This window comes from Xyrauchen texanus, chromosome 38, assembly GCF_025860055.1.
Source record: "Xyrauchen texanus isolate HMW12.3.18 chromosome 38, RBS_HiC_50CHRs, whole genome shotgun sequence".
Taxonomy (NCBI): Eukaryota; Metazoa; Chordata; class Actinopteri; order Cypriniformes; family Catostomidae; genus Xyrauchen; species Xyrauchen texanus.
In genome coordinates, this window is record NC_068313.1 from 23,627,481 (window position 1) to 23,648,283 (window position 20,803).

Consider the following 20,803-nt stretch of genomic DNA (forward strand, 5'->3'; position numbering starts at 1 on the left):
GATTACAGCTCATTGTCTGTGTGATAAGTGTTTACCTATGCTGCAATGTATAAAAATATGCCTCCCACCTATTTTCATCCTTTTTTAGACATTGTAATTAAACATTGGAGTTGCACATTAGGTTTCTCTAAATTAATATTGATAGAGCTGAAGTCTGGAAACACAGTTCTTCAATTCAAGGGAACTGCCTAGGTTGCATTAGTCTACTCCTTTAGGGACTTGGCCTATTTGTACCAGTCAGAAACCCAATGACAAAACACTTCTGACTCCGAGCATTGCATTGAGATTCTGGTAAGAGCAGGAATGGGGAAACAGCCTGCAGGCCTGACAAAGAAAGATAGATAACATTGATTATGCCGCCGCCTGGTCGCAGAAAGTAAATGGCTAATTCAATTCATTTGAACTTTTAAGGAAAAGTAATTTCATCCATGACAGTAAGGAGGACATTTTGCCAAGTCCCGGGAGACACTTTTGGGTGTCATTTTAAAACATTTATTATAAATTAGGTCATGATTATAAGGTGTAATAAATACAGTACAGGTTTAATAGCTTTCTTTCAACAGAAATAAAATCACATCACAAATAAAAACAAGTTATTGCCAAACTGGAATCATAGCTTTCATAATATCTCATGGACTGGAATTTGCTGGCAAAAGCCGTTAATTCTGCATGGCTTTTGGCATATTTCACAAATAAGTAGGTTGTTGAACACTTATGAGAAACCGGTTACTCACATCTGGGAATTTAACTACACAACTGCAGCTAGAGGTGCTGATGGTTAAAGTCTGATGGTCCACCCCATAATGAAAATTCATAACTTATTCATCCTCATGTTGTTCCAAACCTGTATGACTTTCTTCAGTGGAACACAAAATACTGTATGTTTAGTGACTGAGGCTGTCATTCTGCCTTTCACTTTCATTGTATCTTTTTATCCAAACAATGAAAGCTAATGCTGAGGCTGTCAGTTCCTAATATTCTACCCAAACATCTCATTTTGTGTTCATGGAAGACATGTATACAATTTTGGAACCACTTGAGGGTGAGTAAATGACGAGAGATTTTTCATTTTGGGGTGAACTATCCGTTTAAGGTAATGCTTATTTTATTCAGGCCAACAGAATTATTGAATTAAGGCACAGTTCTGCTCTAAAACAGTTGTACAATTTTGAGCTCTCAAAGGACACAGATCCTAATTTTATATGCATAAATACATAACTCTACCACTTTCTGATGATTATAGCCTTACTTAGTTATGTAAGAATTGTAGGCGAGCACATTTCTACACACAGTCCCGATGGAAAGTAGACTAGCGCACTCAGGGCCTGTGTGTCCTGTCAGAGCACGTTCGCAGCATGCCAGCCCAACATTTGGACTCACCAAGAGGACTGTTTCCCTTCAGGCCCAACACATAAACTAAACACATACACTCTAAATTCCTCACCTGTCCAATCACACTGGGGATCCTGAGCAACATGTCGAGAGATTAAAAAACATTAAGCTTAAAAGACAATTAGCTCAGAGAAACAAAGCATATGTTTTGGAGTATTTGAGATCGGTCCGTAGAGCTGCAAACATTGCATTCTGATGTAGACGGCACTAATGCATCTATTAATGTTCATTCAGAATGGAGGGAATGCGCAATCCTCTAGTGTAAAGTATTTATGGAAAAGGTACTGTACATTAATAATTTAAAAGTTAATTTAGGAGTGATGTCAGTGCTCCACAGCAACACCAGACATCCAGTAATGCTGTTTATGTTTCAGAGTCGGACCTCCAACAAAGGACTTGTTTTACAAGAGAAACGTTAGTTAAATCCAAGTATCAAAATTGGACAAAGATAATATCTGACAAGCAGTTTTTCCCCAATGACTGAAAGTTTCCTATTTCAAGCCCAAAAACAAATCCCAAAGCAAACATACAAAAATATAAATCTGTATTTTCCAACATTCAATTGAAAAAACTTTTGTAAATCTTTTGGGAGGAGTCTATGATTTAGTATGAACCACTGATGTGGTTGGGGACTGGACAGGCTGGAGGAACTCTGAAGTGAAAACAGCCTCTGCATACTCTTCACAAACATCCTGGAACTCTGCCGCCACGTCAGCCAGAGCCTCAGCAATCAACTCGTCAGCCAGACTGAAAGAAATAAGGGAAATATAAATTACAATAATACAGCACTTACTTAGACCCTGTGAATCAAAGTCCATACCTATTTTCTTTTAATCATCTATATTGTTGTGTACTCCTAAAAGTTGACAAAAAATATCTCTTCTGGGTTCATTGCTGTAATGTAACTAAATACTATTGGCTGTTTAAAAAAGGGGAGAGTCGCTCTATAGAGCGTAAATTAAATAAAAAATGTAGGGAAATACATTTTTATAGTATAGTTTATAGTTATACACAGTATTTTTCCATGTTTTTTTACACCCGGCCCCTAATCAGGCTAATCAAGCCTCAGAGAGGGATAAGGGCCAACTGGAAGCTGCAGTGCGACAGAGAGAGAGATTTACGGACAGCTGTCCGACACATTTGTATGTTTGTCTTTTTGTTTCAGTTTTACATTAAACTATTATTTATATTGTCAAGCCGGTTCTTGCCGCCTCCTTTCCATTAATCCTTTTACAATGTAATTTGCAATGCTTCATGGGACTATAGTTCATAACCTTGTGAAAGACGTTGAAGTACACAGTCCTGTACCTTTGTTCTTTAACAAATATTAAATATTTAAATATTTTCCTTCAAATTATAGTTTGTAAAGTTGTGATTTGCCTCTGAGCTGGATGGTTTGATTCATGGCTTAGAATGCTTTTATTAAAACTTTAAGAAATTGTGGCTCTCTTTAAAAATTTGGCCTGTCATATGTTCAAAAGATCCCATTAATTTTCAATAGAAATTATTTCATGTTAGTTAAAATAAAAAAATCAGTAAAAAGCTTTTGTAACTTTTTGTAAATTTAAGTATAATTCTTAAGTAAAACAGTAATCTGATGACTAAAAAAGGTGAGTAGCAACATATCAATATCAGCCTATAGTTTGTTTTTTATTTCATACCTGTACATCCCTAATGAAAAGTCATTAGAATGAGCTGAAATACATATGGTGTATTTTTGTGGTCTCATGATAAGTGGTAAAAAATAAATATTACTTATAATTTGGTGCCATTTAATGAAGGGTTTTGTTTGTCTTAAGGACAGGGATGAGATGAGCATATCCAAGATTCTTTGCTCATCTCATATAATTTCATAGTAGCTCTAAAGCCCTCTTTTCAAACAATATTACATTCCCTCTGTGTAAAGAGCACACCCAGTGAGCCCAGTCAGCTCATGCTCACTCAAGGCCTTTATTGCCTCTAATGCACTAATTTCCCACAATGTGCCGCTGAGTGGCAGGTGCCCTCCCCGTTCCAGGCAGCAGCACTAATTGCTGTGACATTTCCCATCTTCTCCATTTCTCTAGAAGAAAGAATATTGTTTCTAGTTAGAATATATAGTCTCTGTGGTGCTACACTGACCTCATCAAAAATAAAAATAACATTCTTGTGCAATAACTCATAAGGTTCACAGTTTCTTTATTTGTGTACAGCAAAAGAAAATCTTTTTACTTATGTTAAACTTTTGATTCCTCACCTTTTCATTTCTATGACAATTCTTCTGTGACAAATGAAACCTTAACTCCAATATCTGATTTGTTCCTCTTCCCACTGTTAAAAGTGAGCTCTCTTTGGACTCAGAGGTTGATAAATATCCACTGCATTGCACCAACTTCAAAATTCGGTTAAGGATGCTAATGGCAGAGTGGGCGTGCAACAGGAGTGCTAGCCGAACAAGAAAGACGCTCATTGCACAGAGCATTTTTAACATGAGCACACATAAAAAAAATGAGCTAATATTTACATTTAAAATGACATCTTGTGTGAGGAGCATTATAGCCCTAAGGCTGTAAACAATAGCAACTCCCACTTGCTGTGTTACTGTGGGGTTCATGACTAATCTGCTGTTGCTCTGGAAGCAAACAGAACAGAAGTGGGTTTAGTTTTTAAACATCCAGGGATGTGTTGTAACCAGTACAAATAGAATCATAATGAAAATATGTCAGGAAATTATAGATTTCAGTGCTGATTAAGTAACAGGTAATTAAGCAGCAACACGCTAAGCACAGCCATGCTAATATTCAGTGCAACAGCACAGTTGTGAGCATTGCAACAAGTTCATATTAATAATAACTGTTGTATAATTTAGGTTAGATGTCATGTCAATCTGGTCTCAGAATGAGAAAGCACAGCAGTTAACAGAAAACGCAAACTGATGATGCCTCCGTGTCTTTTAGATAAGTACTGACATAGTTCAGTGATCACAGATGTCTTTTAAAGAATTAAGAAACCATCAGACTCTGACCTGTCTGCTATAGCCCAGGGATTGAAGCTCCCCACAGCTTCGTGTGAAACCAGCCGCAGAAAGGCATCATGGTCCTCCCTGTATTTATGTATGCTCCTCTGCATACTGGGCGGCACACTCAGGTAAACACCTCCTGTCCTCTCCAATCCAACTGGGACTGGATGACTGGGGTCATTTAGAGTTAAAGACTCATCATCCAGCACTGAGGTGTCAGACACAACCCTGTAAATGCAGTCATAATAGTTCAAATCAAATAAAAGTATGTTTTTATTACATTATATGAACTTTTTTCCTTGTCTTTTTTCCCTTGTCCCCAAAAGTTTACATAATTTCAATAATACATAATATCAAAATGTGGCACAATGGCGCCGCCATTTAAACCATAATTGTTATAGTATGTATAAAACAATTTATTTTTAATAGTTACACTGTATATAATCTGATTACAACAGCTTACAATACAGAACATAGCTGTATAACTTAGATGTTACTGCAATATTCAGAATCTACTGATTAATTAAAAACAATGCTGATGAAATATGATAGAAACAGAATTTATTTTACAACGCCGGAAAAGTTGGGACAGCATTGAAAACGCTAATAATAACAAAAAGCAGTAATTTGTAAATTCTATTCACTCTGTGCTATATCAAAAGCACTTCAACAACATATTATTTTATGCTTTACCTTGTGACTTTAATTGTTTTTTGAACATATACACTCCATTTGAATCAGATAATTGCAACATGCTCCAAAAAAGTTGAAGCATTTTAGGACTAAAAACAGTCTGATGAGTTGAAATAACAAGGTGATGTGAAACAGGAGATGTTAAACAGGAAAGGCAATTGTGTTATTTGCCAACTGATCTATCAGCAAATAACCCAGTGCTCCTGAGAACAATGTTCCCTAAAGACAAATTGTAAGGATTAGGGCATTTAACCCTCTAGAGTCTACAATAGAGTCAAAAGTTTCAAGGAATCTGGCCAAATCCGGTCTCTGTGCATAAAGGGAAAGGCCGAAAACCACATCTGAATGTGCATGATTTCATGACGTCACTAATGGATATCATAACATGGGCTTGGGAATACTTCTGTAAACTGTCAGTCAACACCATTCACCAATCAAATTTAGGGCTTTACTACGCAAAGCAGAAGCCATACATCAACACTGTCCAGAAGTGCCACGGACTTCTCTGGGCTCTGTCTCAACTTAGATGGCGAGTAGAACAGTGGCGCCTTGTTTTGTGGTCCAATGAGACCAAATATTTTGCAATCAAATCAATTGAAATACGTGTATATCATCAAAAAAGCAATTAAAATTAAAACATCAAATAATGTGTTGTTTTAGTACTTGTAATATACTGTAGTACAGGGTGAACGGAATTTACAAATCATCGCAACAATAAATACTCTGAATTAAGATGCCAATTTGTTAGACTGCCGCCTCTTAAGTGGTGCTAAATCTGGACTCAAAAGTACTTGTGTAAACAACTTGGCCCGTCCCTCACACGGTTCCAAGTGTCCTCAGAGGCTGATTTAGACCATGCATAGGTAAATACTCAAAGCTCTGAGTTAATCAGCTCCACAAAAGTATCAGCACTCTCCACGCTCATATTTAACACGAGAACCCCAGTGGACGCACCAGAGAAGGAAGACCTGACCCCATTCCCGAACCGGGTCGCCTCTAATACACAGTATTGAATGCAAACTCAGCCTAGACACTTAATGCACAAGGCCACCAACAGCGCACAAGGGACATTTATTCTTTAATGGAGCATTATGTGGGCCGGCACCACTATTGTGCATTCACTTCCCCTTTACCATTCCCGCAAGGCACCCTCTTTGTCCCGTTAATAGAAAACAGCTCCAGCTAACAGCTACATCAAGCGTTTTCAGCCATGCTGTGGCACTCTGGAGTGTGGAATTCACTGTGGCCACATTTTTCAAGTGGCTGCACAATGTGAACAAAATGAAATTAAGAAGGCAAGAACAGGTGGAAAGGAAGTGGTCAAAGTAAGTGGTTAAATCTAGGGAACAACAAAGAGGCAGGCCCTTTTTACTAATTTAGGTGAAGCAAGAAAGGTCATATGAAGTGCTAAAAGAAACTGGTTCTACAAGAAACAGTTGTGTGCAGAAGTAGTTAAGATCTGTTATATATAATGTTGAGTAGGCACGTATACATAGTGAAATGGGCAAAGGCTTTCCAGCCCTTTTCTGTCAAAACAAGATCAGCTGAAGACAAATACACATTCATTTCCTCGGCAAGGCGCAGTGCAAAGCCAAAAATAATGAGCAAATTTCCCCCCTCCTGCTTTCAACACCAGGAAATCAGGAACACAATGTTGCCGCCCCATATGTGATTTATATGAGAAGACACAGCGCTGTGCTAAGGCTGACTTATGTGCTCACACTCCAGTGTGTTTGGGAGAATGCAGGGGGAGAGGCAGAAACACGGGACGAGCCAGAATAGCAGGAGACCACAGGATACAAGAATTGCATGTGACTTGAATACATCAGGAAACTTTTGACCAACGCATTTTCATGAGCTCTACAGTTGTTTGTGATTACTGCAAACAAATATATCAAATAATTTTAAAGAGATTTCTGAAGCAGAATCCTTGGTTATGAATTCTTAACAGAGTCAAACAGTTATTCTTATTATTGTACAAATGTCACAAAAAAAAGTTGTTTTTTTAGAGTAGTTTTGCTATACAGGAGCAATCCCAAAGGGCAAAACTGCCAAAAAGCGGTAACTATGCCATAGCAGAAACTAAGAAAAATGGCTTCAAATGTTTGATTGTCCAGCAAAACGTGGATAATAATATAGTATCACTGATGAGCCAACCCAGTCTGTTATAGGAAATATATAGTCGATCAAGGGGCTGTTTATACTGCACTGTTTTATAATTGTTTTCTATGTAAATGTACATTAGCTGGACATCTTTGACAACTGTGATGCGTATCAATGTTTTTTTTAGCGTCTTCCGAATTAAGATTAAGATTCAACTTTATTGTCATTGTGCATAGTACAGGTACAGAGCCAATGAAATGCAGTTGTTTTCGCATATCCCAACTAAGCTGGGGTCAGAGCGCAGGGTCAGCCATGAAACAGCGCCCCTGGAGCAGATAGGGTCAAGGGCCTTGCTCAAGGGACCAACAGTGGTATCCTTTCGGTCAGTAACCCAGAGCCTTAACCGCTGAGCCACCACTGGCCCATATGTTTTTTAACACAGTGTTTTTAAGATGCCATATAGCGTTCAAATAACTTAAACTTAAAAAAACGTTTCTCAAGACACCGGCATTCTGTTCCATTTGTTACACTGAGTCCAGCATTTTTAAAGCGTGATCAGTGTAAATGGCCCCTAAGAGACCATTTCTGTTTTACCAGTTTGGACAAAATGAGTAGCCTAGCTACTGCATTTTGTCGTTTGGCAGAATATCTACATTGAGAAATATTTTTGACAAAAGCATGACAAGAACAATACAACAATCATAATAGAAACTTCCATGACTTTTAGGATTGTATTCATTCTTGGCCTTAAAATTACAGCTTTACAGCATTTATCAGGGAATTAAAAATTTTTAATTCCCTGATAAATGGAGAAAGACAGCTGTAATAATGTTGTGCAAACAGAGATGAGGTAAAATCCAGCCTGGCGTTCCACTGCTCAAAACTCAGGTGGACAGAGATAAAAAATAATAAAGATGGCTTCACTTCATCTGGTAAGAGGCCATCACCAGCTTCAAGGTTACTGCCAAGGAGCTTTATTCAACTAAACACGTGGGCAGGGAGATTAACTGGACAAGGTTAGAGGGAGAAGGAGAAAGAGCCAGATAGCAAGAAAGAGATTGCCATATGAAATAAAAAAGAGAGAGAAAATAAAGAGAACAGAGAGTGAAGATCAAACCAAAAGACACAGCCTAACCACGGGCTCTCTCATTGATCTCTTTAAGCTTTGAATGAGCAGTGGGGATCAGACACTTTCTCAGATGTGATGTCCACTAATTCTACAGAGACTTCTCACACACATAACCTCTCTCTGCAGTCACAGATCAGCCCACTTATCAGCCATCACTCCTCCATAGGGTTACACGTTTGTGTTTCTGATTCTCCCACTTCAGAAAACTCCTGTGCTGGTTTGTGGGATTTTTTCAAACAGTGTAAGATTCAACGGTGCTGTATATTTATGACATGATCATACAAAACACAGGAATATTCCAGGCTCAATTCAAGTTAAGATCAATTGACAGCATTTCTGGCATAATGTTGATTACCACAAAAATGAATTTCGACTCGTCCCTCCTTGTCTTTTTTTTTTTTTTAAAGCAAAAATCAAGGTTACAGTGAGGAACATACAATGGATGTGAATTAGGGCCATTTTTGGAGGGTTTAAGGGCATAAATCTGAAGCTTATTATTTTATAATAGCACTTACATTAATTCTTCTGTTAAAACTCATGTATTATCTGAGCTGTAAATTTGTTTATATTGTCATTTTTACAGTTGTTTCAGGGTTTGATGATATTACATTGTCATGGCAACATAGTTGTAAAATTGGTTACAACTTATTATAAGGTTAGTAAGCAATTAATCACACTGAAATCACGTTATCTTGCATATTATGTCTTATGGCTATACTTTTGAATTTAAACCATTACGTATTGGCCCCATGTAAATTCTTCACTGGAACCCTGATTTTTTTATTAATTAATTTTTTTAAAGCAGTGTGTCAAAATTAATTTTAAAATAATATTATGCCACAAATCCTGTCGATTGATCTTAAATTGTATTGACCCGGAATATTCTTTAAGGTGAAATGTGTAATATGTAATGGAGACATTTGATTTCTCTTTTTTGTAGACATTCTGAGATTTTTAAAAAGGTGCTATCATAAAGGTGCCATTCACAAGTAAACTACATTTTTTAAATCTGAGTTGTGCTTACCCCTCCAAAACTCGGCACCATAATACTAGAATGTTGTAAGTGGTTGCCAGGGCATTGTTATGTGGTTGCTAGATCAAAAGATTCCACACACATGTTTCCGTGATATTCTGATCTCTAAATATCGCTAGGGCCCCTCCTCCAGTGGAAGTCTATGAGATTTCTTTTTCACTTGTTTTATCATCAACAACCAGGCAAAAATCTTATGTCCGATTGCTATGAAAATTAATAACCTTAACAAGATGCACGATTTGAAGATTCGAGTTACACACTGACACTGAAAATAAACCCCTAACACAAAGTATGAGCAAAAGTAATAGAATAGTGACAAAATAGGCTTACCACCACTAAATAGGCATCAAATAAAGGTATTTTACAGAATCCATATCGGAAATCAAGCCTTCCTCTCTTTGTGTATTATTTTAAATATTGATGTGTTAAAGAGGAATACTAAAATGGACTGGAATGGAAGTGGCTGGTGATTTCACAGCTCATATTTTTCTGTCTAGTGCTTTTACCACACATCAAATGACACTGGACACCACAACCCACTCACAGAAAAATCTAAACAAATCACAAAGTTAAAGAGCAAGAAGCAAACACATTTATTGAATTGCATTATAAATCAGGAAAAATGCTCCAGAAGTGCTTTTTAATTCCTCGTACTGGCCCCCTAACTTTTGCTTTCTCATGCCAAAATTACCTCAAGAAAAAAAGCCTAAAAGCAAAGCTCCAGTGACAGCCCACTATTATGCTGTATTAGTCCTTGCTCTATTTGTGTGGCTTTGTATGTTTATGTGTTGTTTACAAGCTGAGCTGAACAGTTTGTAGTCTATGCAGGTAATCAGAGATCAGACAACAAATAATAAGCTTGGTGTGCTAATCAACATCAGGGCCCAATATCCGCTCCTCAAATCACCTTGCCAGAGCATGCGCTACACTGACACAAAGCCCCCAGACATTGCCCCCTCTAGTGGCATATTTTTACAAATAACATTTTACCGACTTCCCATCATACATCCTCTGTTCGGCCTTGGCCTTTAATGGCTGTACTAAAAGTTCATTACCATAATTATTTGAATAATTCATTTCCCATGAGTTTTATCTTTCTCGGCCACATCCGCTAAATAATCATTCATTATGATGTAAATAAGCTGCAGAAATGGACGTAAAATGCTCACTGAGAGTTTCATTGAGCCATTAGGATGCTCAAAACTAGCAGTTCAATATAGAAAATGTAACATAAAGACAGAATTAATGATGGAGATAATGAAAGGCAGTGTCTCATTAAGAGAGAGTTGACGAGTGGATAGACTATAACTTTCTGATCAAGAGTGCAATATCCATTCAGGCTTTTAAATATCCAGCAATCACTAAGCTGTCACTGTTCTCAGTGAGTGTAGTAAATGCAGCTATGCTTCAAATACTGCCTTTGGTTGGATTAGTCAAGAATTACTTGATAGCCATGTACCAAGAAAATCACATTAGTTGGCCAGCTGGCAACATTTCTCAAGGAGATGACAATTCTGAAGTGAAGTCATGATAATTTTCTTCAAAATAAATCCTCTACTCACTGAACTAATATCATGTAAGCTACATGACTTTGATTTAACTACTAATGGGGTGGTATGGTGTAGTGGATAAAGATTAAGTGAAATCAGATGTGAGCTGGTAACTGGAAATGGTTGGAGGTTTGAGACTAGAAAATGGACTCTTACTATTGTGGCCTCGAGCATTTAAACCAAGTCCTGCCAGTCCACTCAGAGGCCATCTTGGGAATGCTCTCAGGCAGCTTTTTTCTATGGGTACAAGTGGCATGAAAGTACAGCTCCTCTCTACTTGAATGTGGAAACACCAAAATCTCCAGAACAGTGGGTCAAGAATAAGATTATTATCAAATAACATTTCAAATTAGCAGTAAATCTGACAACAGTGGTATCATAAATTGTGCTTCTTAAGCGCAGATAAAATAAAAATAAAAACATTATTAGCTGGTCCAGTTTATGCGCGTGCACATACTCGGGTTGACTGACAGGTGATAAAAGGTGAATTGCTATTTACCAGAAAGGTGGAACTTCCATTTTTCCATCCGCCATATTGGCAGTTCCAATGTCTCCCATCCATTTTAATACAAGCTCTCAATTTACGGCCAAATAGTCTCTGCTTAATCCAAGTTTGCTTATCCTCACTTCAATGCATATTTTGATATTTGTATTAATCAATCAAGTGTTTTAAATTGAAGCAAGAGCATGCAAAGACAAATGTGACTGTATGGAAATGTGCCTCGTCATCAAAACATGGTCTCTCCAAACATATATCTTGTGAATAACAATAAACCTTATTCATCATTAAACCTCATTTGGCAAAATATACAAAACCCTTCATCTAATGAATACAGTATATGGGCCATGCACAGTGTAATTCAGTTAATACTTAATATTATAGCATTTAATGTCAAAACACAAGAAATGGAAAGCGTTTTTCCTGATTTATTTTGCTATACTACCTCTGCACAATTATGTGCTTAGTTGAATTTTTTTAATATGCTGTTCGTGGCCCTATCAGAACAGACCTGCAACCCATTTTTAGGTCACAATCACCAGCTGAGTAGCACTTTACAATACTTTTAGCTGTTTCTATCACAACAGCTTCTATGCAAATAGTGGGACTTGTTAGAGAAATCTTCCATTGAGATGTTTTCTTGGCTGACTGCCAGTCTAGCTGACATTCCCACCATCCATGCATCCCTATCAGTCAGTCACACAGAGCATCTTACAGGATTTCTCCAGAGGGGTCACTGCTCATGTTCCAACACAGGCTCAGTAAAAGAGACTGAAGAATAGGCTCCTGGTGCAGTGACATTTGAAAGCCAATGTTTTCTGTCAGCATTAAGTGACTGGCTGAGGAAAATAAATCCAAACAAAGGTTGAGAGCAAAGGCAGTCGAAAGCAACAGTAGCCTACGCAGTCTCAATTCTCAGCAGCCCATGACAGAACAGTAACTGTAAAGGTTTTACTGAAAAATAAAGAATAATCCCCAAAATCTTTACAGGAAAGTAATTTCCAGGATGCGCGGTGCCATTGAAAGAATGTCAAAAAGAGCAAGCAAAATTAACAGAAGCCTTTACCCAATGCATTATTATAAATACAAATTACTAAAAATGTTTTAGTTATCAGAGATTATAGCAGTTTTTAGTTAACTGATATGATTACAATACACTGTAAAACATCAATATATAAGAACAATTTAAATCATTTTAAAAAAGAATACATATGCATTACGGACGGACGGACAGACAGGAACAGAACAGTTCTGTCAGAACAGTACTCAGTATTTAAAAAATAGTATTGACCTGGGCACTCAAGTGATAAAAGAGAGAGAGAGAGAGAGAGAGAGAGAGAGAGAGAGAGAGAGAGAGACTGACTATGAAAAAAGGACAGAAAGAAATCAAAGTCAAATAAGAGGAGGACAGGGGGGAAATTAGTCAAATTTAAAAAAAAATAATAATAATTGAAAACTGACCTAATTCTGAAACAGTCATGAACCAGTTCCTCAGTGAGGCATTAACAATCATTATTGTGGTCTTCTTTTTGGGATGGCAAACTGTCACACCAGCATTGTTGATTGACTCTGTTTATGTGCCAAGATGTGGAGAAATATAACTATAAAATCATTACAGTATCTTGTATCTTATATCTGCAAAGGTTCCAGATTGAAGACATAGCCATTTCCTTATTTTTTACATACTGCATGAAGCTGCCAGACAGTATAAAGGCAGAGTCAGTGATGTATGATAACCACTGACATAAGTCCAATGGAAAAATGCCCAAATGCCCAACCACGCTGCAATGTACAATAACACAGCAGGCAGCAGCTCCAGACAGCCTACTAGCATCCACTGAAGAACAAAAAAAGACTCTCTAACGGTGACTAAGCATTGCAATAAACATCTTGTCATTGCTGTGCCTGATACCTCTAACTCAGCATTGGGACTGTAGATGATTGCACAGACATATATCCACTAAACTCGCAGGGCTATCAGCATAAATTATTAGAGGTCAACCGATAGTGGATTTTGACGATTCCGGTAACTAAGGTGGTGGAAAAGGCTGATAAATGATTGATTGGCAAATAGTTCTTAAAATCAATGTATAAAATGTTAAAAAAAAATTATAATAAACTTAGTCTTTTCTTGCTATGATAGGAACAGACCCAAGAGCCCAAAATGATCACAGACACAATATATTGCTTAAGCTAAATATCAATATCAACCTGAAAAAAAAAATATAAAGATTTGGCCCAGGGACTGTTATTTTGAAATGGAGACTTGGCTATGTTACAATGCTCTATATTTTAAATATTTACAAATATTAAGCTATTATTACCAATTTTAGCCAGAACTGATATATCGGTCTACCTCTACTTATTCAAACCCAGATCCACCCACTGGAAGCCACTTTGGAAGCCAATTTTAGCCAGTTCTTGCATTTGTTTGTACAATATGCATTAGACCAGTATGTGAGCCTAAGGTTGAGACACATATACATATATATATATATATATATATATATATATATATATATATATATATATATATGAATATGCATCATATATAACTATATATGCTACAGCACTTGCTACTAGTACACATGCTTCTGCATCTATAAACACACTTACTATACTCCCTTTAAAGCTCTTTATCAAGAACTAAAACCTACTAATTAGTGTTTCACTGTGTCCCATCTGTGTACTGACATTTAGTTTTATAGCGAATTTTGGAACATTATTCTGCATCTTCTCATGTTATTGTATACTAATAAGGAATTGCTTGTGATGTCACTTACAGTATAAGGCATCTGCTTATTGTCTAAAGGCAAATATACAGTGTATAAATATGTGACCATTTTTAGTTTGGCACAATATAGCAGACAGAATGCTGTAGGATTTAAGCAGCTAGGCAGAAGCATTAAGAAGCTAGAAATTCGGACTGGTGCCAAGGAGTCTGAGCTGACCTGTACCTGGCCAATGTAACTGTCTGAAATACAAAAGGGCAGATCTGTCTGAACACGCTTCTAAAAACCTCCCCGAAATTCCTTAACGTCATAAATTAAAGACTCTGACTGTTGATGCCAAAAATTCTACCAAAACTGGGTGTAAGCGTTTAAAGATGCCTGAATAGAATCAATAAAAGCTGATCTGTTGAGTGATACCTTTGTATTATCTTTTTAGCAGGACATAAAACTAATGCTCTGCTCATAACTTCAAATGTACAAAATGAACTTTTCAAGTGTATACACATATCAGAAATGGATCACATATCATTTTATCTTAATCCAGGAACTTTGACACAATCACAAAACTTACATTACTGTAATTTTATCCTGCAAATAGGGCTGGGCGATATGGCCAAAATTGTTATCATGATAACCTTTTTCATATTGTTCGATATTTATCACAATATACATTTGCACATTGCACTTTCTTTTTTTATTTCAAATTTGACGGAAGAAGAAAAAATAAATGGTCAAAATAGTCTCTACAAAACTGCACAGAGGGTCCAGAGACGGCCAAAGCAGTGGGGTCTGCGGGATCGTTCACCAATTTTACCGTCTTTTACAGTTTATCAATTGAAAATTAATGTTAAAAGATCATCTGTTTGTTCTGAAGCATAGTGACAGCAGTCCAGTATTTTTTGGAATATTTTTATATTAAAATGAAATATTTTTTATATTTCTTTAGATTCAGATACCCAAGTATGGGGCAAAGAAGCCCTTGTGACTGTGGAATGATGCTGAATGTGGGTTCAGGGGTGTCCCGAGAGAACATTTTGAAAATGTTTTTTAAAAAATGTAAAAAAACATTTGTATATTTTCATTAAAGTGAGAGACTAGTCAACCAACTAGTAATTTTAGTCTTTCCTTATCCATTCCAGACATCTAATTCATTTTCACAAAATTAGAACAGAAATCAATTTGTTTATTATTAAAGGCTCATAACATGCTGATTAATAAAGATATATATACGGCGCTTCATGTCTACACACCTGCAGGAAAAAGAGGCAACACATGCGGAGCGGGACAGGGCAGAAATGATGCATGTTTGTTGCTAGAGAACAATATTCAAGATTACAGCACAGAAAGACCAGAGCTATTGTCCACATCACTGTTGTTCTGTCGCGCTCTTCACTAGAGACGATGAGAGAGCGCAACAGTTGACATGGAGTCTTGCGGTGCGGATGAATCTATCCGGTGTCCAACGCTGCCTAATCATTAGCAAGGCAGCTAGCATTAGCAAGTTCATCCAGTCTGACCCTACGTTACCACTGGCGCATTGTGAGCGAAGCTGAGAGTGTCAAGGGTCATGCTTGCAAGGTGGATCGTGTGAGCGAAGCTGAGAGTGTCAAGGGTCATGCTTGCAAGGTGGATCGTAGGATTGGCAGCAGTGCGGAGCAAGCTCTCTCCTAGTGCTGCAAGTGAGCGGATTTCATTCGCCCCAGAGAAATCCGAACTGCTTGTGTTTTAGCGACACGCAGTAAATATAGAAAATTCCTCAAAAGCTTATCATGGATTTTCTTTATCGTGATATATATCGATATCGTTTTATCGCCAAACCCTACCTGCACATGATCTGCTAAAGTGCCTAGAACACTCATTCAAGGTTTAACCTGATAATAACCCTGACGGTGATTTTTCTCATAACGTGTAATGTATTATCCATGTAAAACCAATGAAATAACCATTATTTAATCAGGTCTTTTCATGTTTTGTAACTTGCACGTTGAGTATTCATGAAGGTATGTCATATTTACTCTCGTTGAGTTACCTTGCATGTCTCAAATGCTAATGAAGTGTATTTTCAAATATTTCTTAGCAGAAAAAGTTCAGAAAAGAGTTCTCTTCTCTATGCCCTATGATTCACATGTGACGGGGAGTTGCGAGTCTCCCTTGCAGGGGGCCTCGCTTCTAAGCCCCGCCTGATCATTCCACCACTGAACTCCCACTGTCCACGATCTTAACAGAGGTCCAAAACATTGAAGGAACAACCAGAAGTTTCTACTGACCCAGCCAAAGAACCAAAGCAATGCAAGGAAACATAATGAAATGCAAGTACTTCTCCAGACTTTTAATAGAAAGTTCTGGGGTTTTATTTAAATACTTCAGGTAACCCAATTGCAAATCGAGGTATACTAAATTAAGTATCGATGGTCCGGGGCATGGCCAATAGACTCCATAAAGTAAACATTTTTCTGTTGCAAACTATTCTTTCACATTCTGTTACAGCTCACTCACCAACCTGTTTATGTTTTTCTATGTGTGTTAGTTTAGTTTTTATGTTGTAGATTAGAAATAAAGTCTTTTTGTATTCAAATAGAATTTGACAGGTATGTTTTGATAAATAATCTCATCAACTGATTCTTAAAGGTCTATGCTCCAGGCTCGAACAATATTTCAGCATATGTGATGTTATTTTCGATGGCCATGAGAATAGTATTACTCTAAAGAGTTAACCGATGCATCATATCAAATCAGAGTTGCCGAATGATCAGACATACACTTTAATTCTTTCAATGTTCCCCGAATTAATCATAATTCCCCTCTTGAGCTAAAATCCCTTACATATAAAAATTGTAAGCCGATACAACAAGGCTGTTGTATTACATATTTAATGGTGGGGAATTTTTTGTCAAAGTTCTACTCTGATCATTTGTCATTAATACTTCATATAATGGTTTGTCAAATGTGGCCAAGATCCCTAAACAATTCCATAATGCAATTCTTACATTTTATTGGTGATGAATGCTGGCAGTTATAAAAATACCCTGCCACAAAGTCACTAATTTCCTACAATGCACACGAGAAAGGGTTGTTAATACTGTTGTAGAATCAGTATAAATCCCTGAGATTAGACATGAGATGTGCTTTCAAGTTTCTGTAGACAATGTGCTCTTGCATTGAGAGGGAGAGATAAAGAGAGAAAGCGGAGGCAGCAAGTTTACACAGTTACACAGGCTGAAAAGTTGGAAGTATCCAAACTTTTGGCCAGTCTCCTGCTCTCTCTTGGCAGAACTAAACAAGGAGGAAGAGCAGGATGTTGTGGGGGATAGAGACCGTTTCTGTACAGATATTTTCGAATGATTTGATTTTCTTGCTGTTATTGATTAATCCATAAACAGACAAATATAACAGTGTGTTGTTTCCCGGCAAGTCAACCGGAAACTGATTAAACTCTGAAATGTCTGGCATACACCAATCAGCCACAACATTAAAACATCCTGCCTAATATATTGTGTAGTTCCCCTTTGTGCCGCCAAAACAGCTCTGACCTGTCGAGGTATGGACTCCACAAGACCTCTGAAGATGTACTGTGGTATCTGGCACCAAGACATTAGCAGCAGATCTTTTAAGTCCTTTAAGTTGTGAGGTAGGGCCTCCATGGATCAGACTTGTTGGTCCAGCACATCCCATAGATGCTCAATCAGATTGAGATCTGGGGAATTTGGAGGCCAAATCAACACCTTGAACACCAATTTTTGCAGTGTAGCAGGGCACATTATCCTGCTGAAGGAGGCCACTGCCATCAGGGAATACCGTCGCTATGAAGGGGTGTACGTGGTCTGCAACAATCTTTAGGTAGGTTACGTGTCAGACTAACGTCCACATGACAACCAGGTCACAAGATTTCTTAGCAGAACATTGCCCAGATCATCACAATGCCTCCGCCAGCCTGCCTTCTTCCCATGGTGCCTAATATATCCCACCCCTTGACAGACCATTGTAATGAGATACATGTTTTTCACTTCACCTGTCAGTGGTTTTAATGTTGTGGCTGATCAGTGTATATGCAGTCACAACACTATAAAATCTGAGTTACTTACCCCGTCTCCACTGGCTTTTGCAGGAGGATGTCAGCCTTGCTGGGAGCATTCAAGACCAGCTTTGTCAGTCTGATCGGCTGTGGAGAGGCTGGTCTAGAGCTAGCGATATTCCTCTGAGCATCTGCATCAGACAACAAGTTTTACACTGCTACCATCTGTTGGACATCTTTGTCATGGCAGTGACATGTAATGCAGAGCACACCTTTTTTTGAGAGATGGCAAAACTGACCACCAGACACACTGAAAGGACAACTGATAACTACTTTGTCAGGCTTCCTGTGTTCTATAAATTGGCACCAAATGTGAATGGTCTGTCTGGGTCCTGTGACTCACCTGTGGCTTTTTCCCAGATGAGAGGGTCAGAGTATGAGATCATGGCAAAGCGCCGGCGCACTTCCTCCTGATCTCTCTATATAACAAAAAAAGCTTTGTGATTTGTGACTTAATATTTATAACATCAAAAGATATTTTTTCCTTTTTTTGTCCCAAACCATAATTTTTGTGTTTGTGTGTATTTGTTAAAGGGGTCATGAGGAATCCAATTTTCCTTGATGTTTTGACAAAAGAGGTCATTGAACTATAAAAACTTATTGTAAGCTTCAGAACTGAAAACTTCCTCCTTAATAGAAAAAGAGCATTTATTTAAACCAGGCCCTACAAATGAGCCGTTTGGAATTTGTGGAACTTGTTTCATCACAAGGATCAAATACAACTGTATATGACTGCCTCTTCAGAAAGACATCACCTATTTTTCATCATTGCAACCTTAGCCCCACCCACTGGTGCTCACTGCTCAGTTACAGAGGTGAAGAGGAGAAACATGGGAGATTCATCCAAAGGAGACTTACACAGGACACCTTCATATACCTATCTGGATTTAATGTTTTTCTAAACTAGATGAAAGGCTTGGACCATTACCATTCATCTCGCACCACTTTTAAAAGACTCTTAAAATGAGACCTCCATTCAGTTTCATTCAGCTGTGCTGTTTCTTGTTATTTTGAAGGTGTGCTGAACCATTTTTGCAACTATCTGTGCTATTTTTAATTGTTAGTCTTTTGTAAACATGTACATTTATGGACGTCTCTGATGCATTTCCGGTGACGTGCGGCACATTTTAAGAGCAGTACAAGGGCAACTTTTAAAAGCATGTCTCATTCTGCTGCTGCCACAGAATGGGAGAAAAACATGTAATTCTGTGTGTGAAAAAACAGAGAAGATGTGAGATGTCTCTGCTTTGGCCTGTTGAAGCACCCAATATCACTGTGAATTGTATTGCATTTGAGTATTCAGAACATTTTTGCATGGAATGCTTGTGAACAGTCACAATATGATTCAAGCATGGCAAAGGAACTGTTATTGAAAGATGCGGCAGTTAAAAAAACCTAGGTAAACCATTTCATTCGTGAATATTTAATATGTCATGACTGTATGAAAGTTCATGATGCTGCGTGAACCGTTTAATACAATCAGATGAAATGTGTTAGATGTGCAGTATATGTTAAAACTGAAATGTTGTTTTATAAATGTAGTGGTCTTGTGGAGTTTGTTCATTTTCTTCGGCCTGCATTTCAAATATGCCTGTATTAGAGGGGCTGCACAATGATAGCCAATCATAACAGTGGGCGTTTACATTAAGGTTTTAAAGGGCCAGATAGCTTGAATTATGTTACTAAATTATTATTACTAAAATGGAGTTATGGTGGCGTAGTGGGTTAAAGCACATAACTGTTAATCAGTAGGTCGCTGGTTCGATCCCCGCAGACACCACCATTGTGTCCTTGAGCAAGGCACTTAACTCCAGGTTGCTCTGGGGGATTGTCCCTGTAATAAGTGCACTGTAAGTCGCTTTGGATAAAAGCATCTGCCAAATGCATAAATGTAAATGTAAATGTAAATTATGACTAATGGTGCAAAAAAATTATAATTAGCAAAGATTGGAGGTGATGCAATACCATTACTGTAGCGATGCAAGTAAAGAATCCTTGTTATTATACTGACACCATATCAAAAACCCACAAATATTATAAACTATGCCTTTGACCCCCACAAACTGACCTCCATCTCCTCCATCCTCAGCAGCATGCTCTCTAGTGTGGGGCCCTGCAGCAGCCGCTCAGCATCAGTCTCAGCCACCTGCTGCCGCTCAGCTGTCCACAGAGTGCGAGCTGTGTCTTCCAGAAGATCTTCCAGAAAAGCCTCGCTCAGAACGTCCACATTGGCCCCAGGCTGCACACAACACAGTACTGTCATATATATGCTTTGAAGTCATTGCTTAGAGAAATGACAAAATGTAAAAAAAATAGAGAAAGTGAGAGAAAGTGTGAGTTTCTTACATTATCTGTAACCTGCAGTAGTTGTCTGAGATTGTCACTGCCTGCTCCAAACACCTGCTGTACAAGAGACACACAGAAAGAAACAGAAAGAAATAGAATGTCTATTCACATCCATTCTAACATTCACACACTGTTCACAGCATGGCCAAAGGGCTATTTAAATATGATAAACATTCTAATAGTGCCCTTCCTGGACCTACTGTAATCAATTTTACCTCCAGCTGATGTTGATAGTGTTGAAAGTGCTAGCTAGTAT

At 37.9% G+C, this 20,803-nt stretch overlaps 1 protein-coding gene across 1 annotated transcript in view; it reads right to left on the reverse strand.

Annotated features, from left to right (window-relative positions):
* Positions 1-469: 469 nt before the first annotated feature.
* The window catches only part of kiaa0753 (KIAA0753 ortholog), a 28,354-nt gene continuing 8,020 nt past the window's right edge, over positions 470-20,803 (reverse strand). Inside the window, exons 13-18 of the mRNA XM_052109841.1 lie at positions 20,548-20,604; positions 20,270-20,440; positions 18,545-18,620; positions 18,212-18,332; positions 4,397-4,618; positions 470-2,139 (exon numbers count right to left, since the gene is read on the reverse strand). Of these exons, the coding sequence (XP_051965801.1) occupies positions 1,989-2,139; positions 4,397-4,618; positions 18,212-18,332; positions 18,545-18,620; positions 20,270-20,440; positions 20,548-20,604 (798 nt within the window). The 3' untranslated portion in view covers positions 470-1,988. The remainder of the gene's footprint in view (positions 2,140-4,396; positions 4,619-18,211; positions 18,333-18,544; positions 18,621-20,269; positions 20,441-20,547; positions 20,605-20,803) is intronic.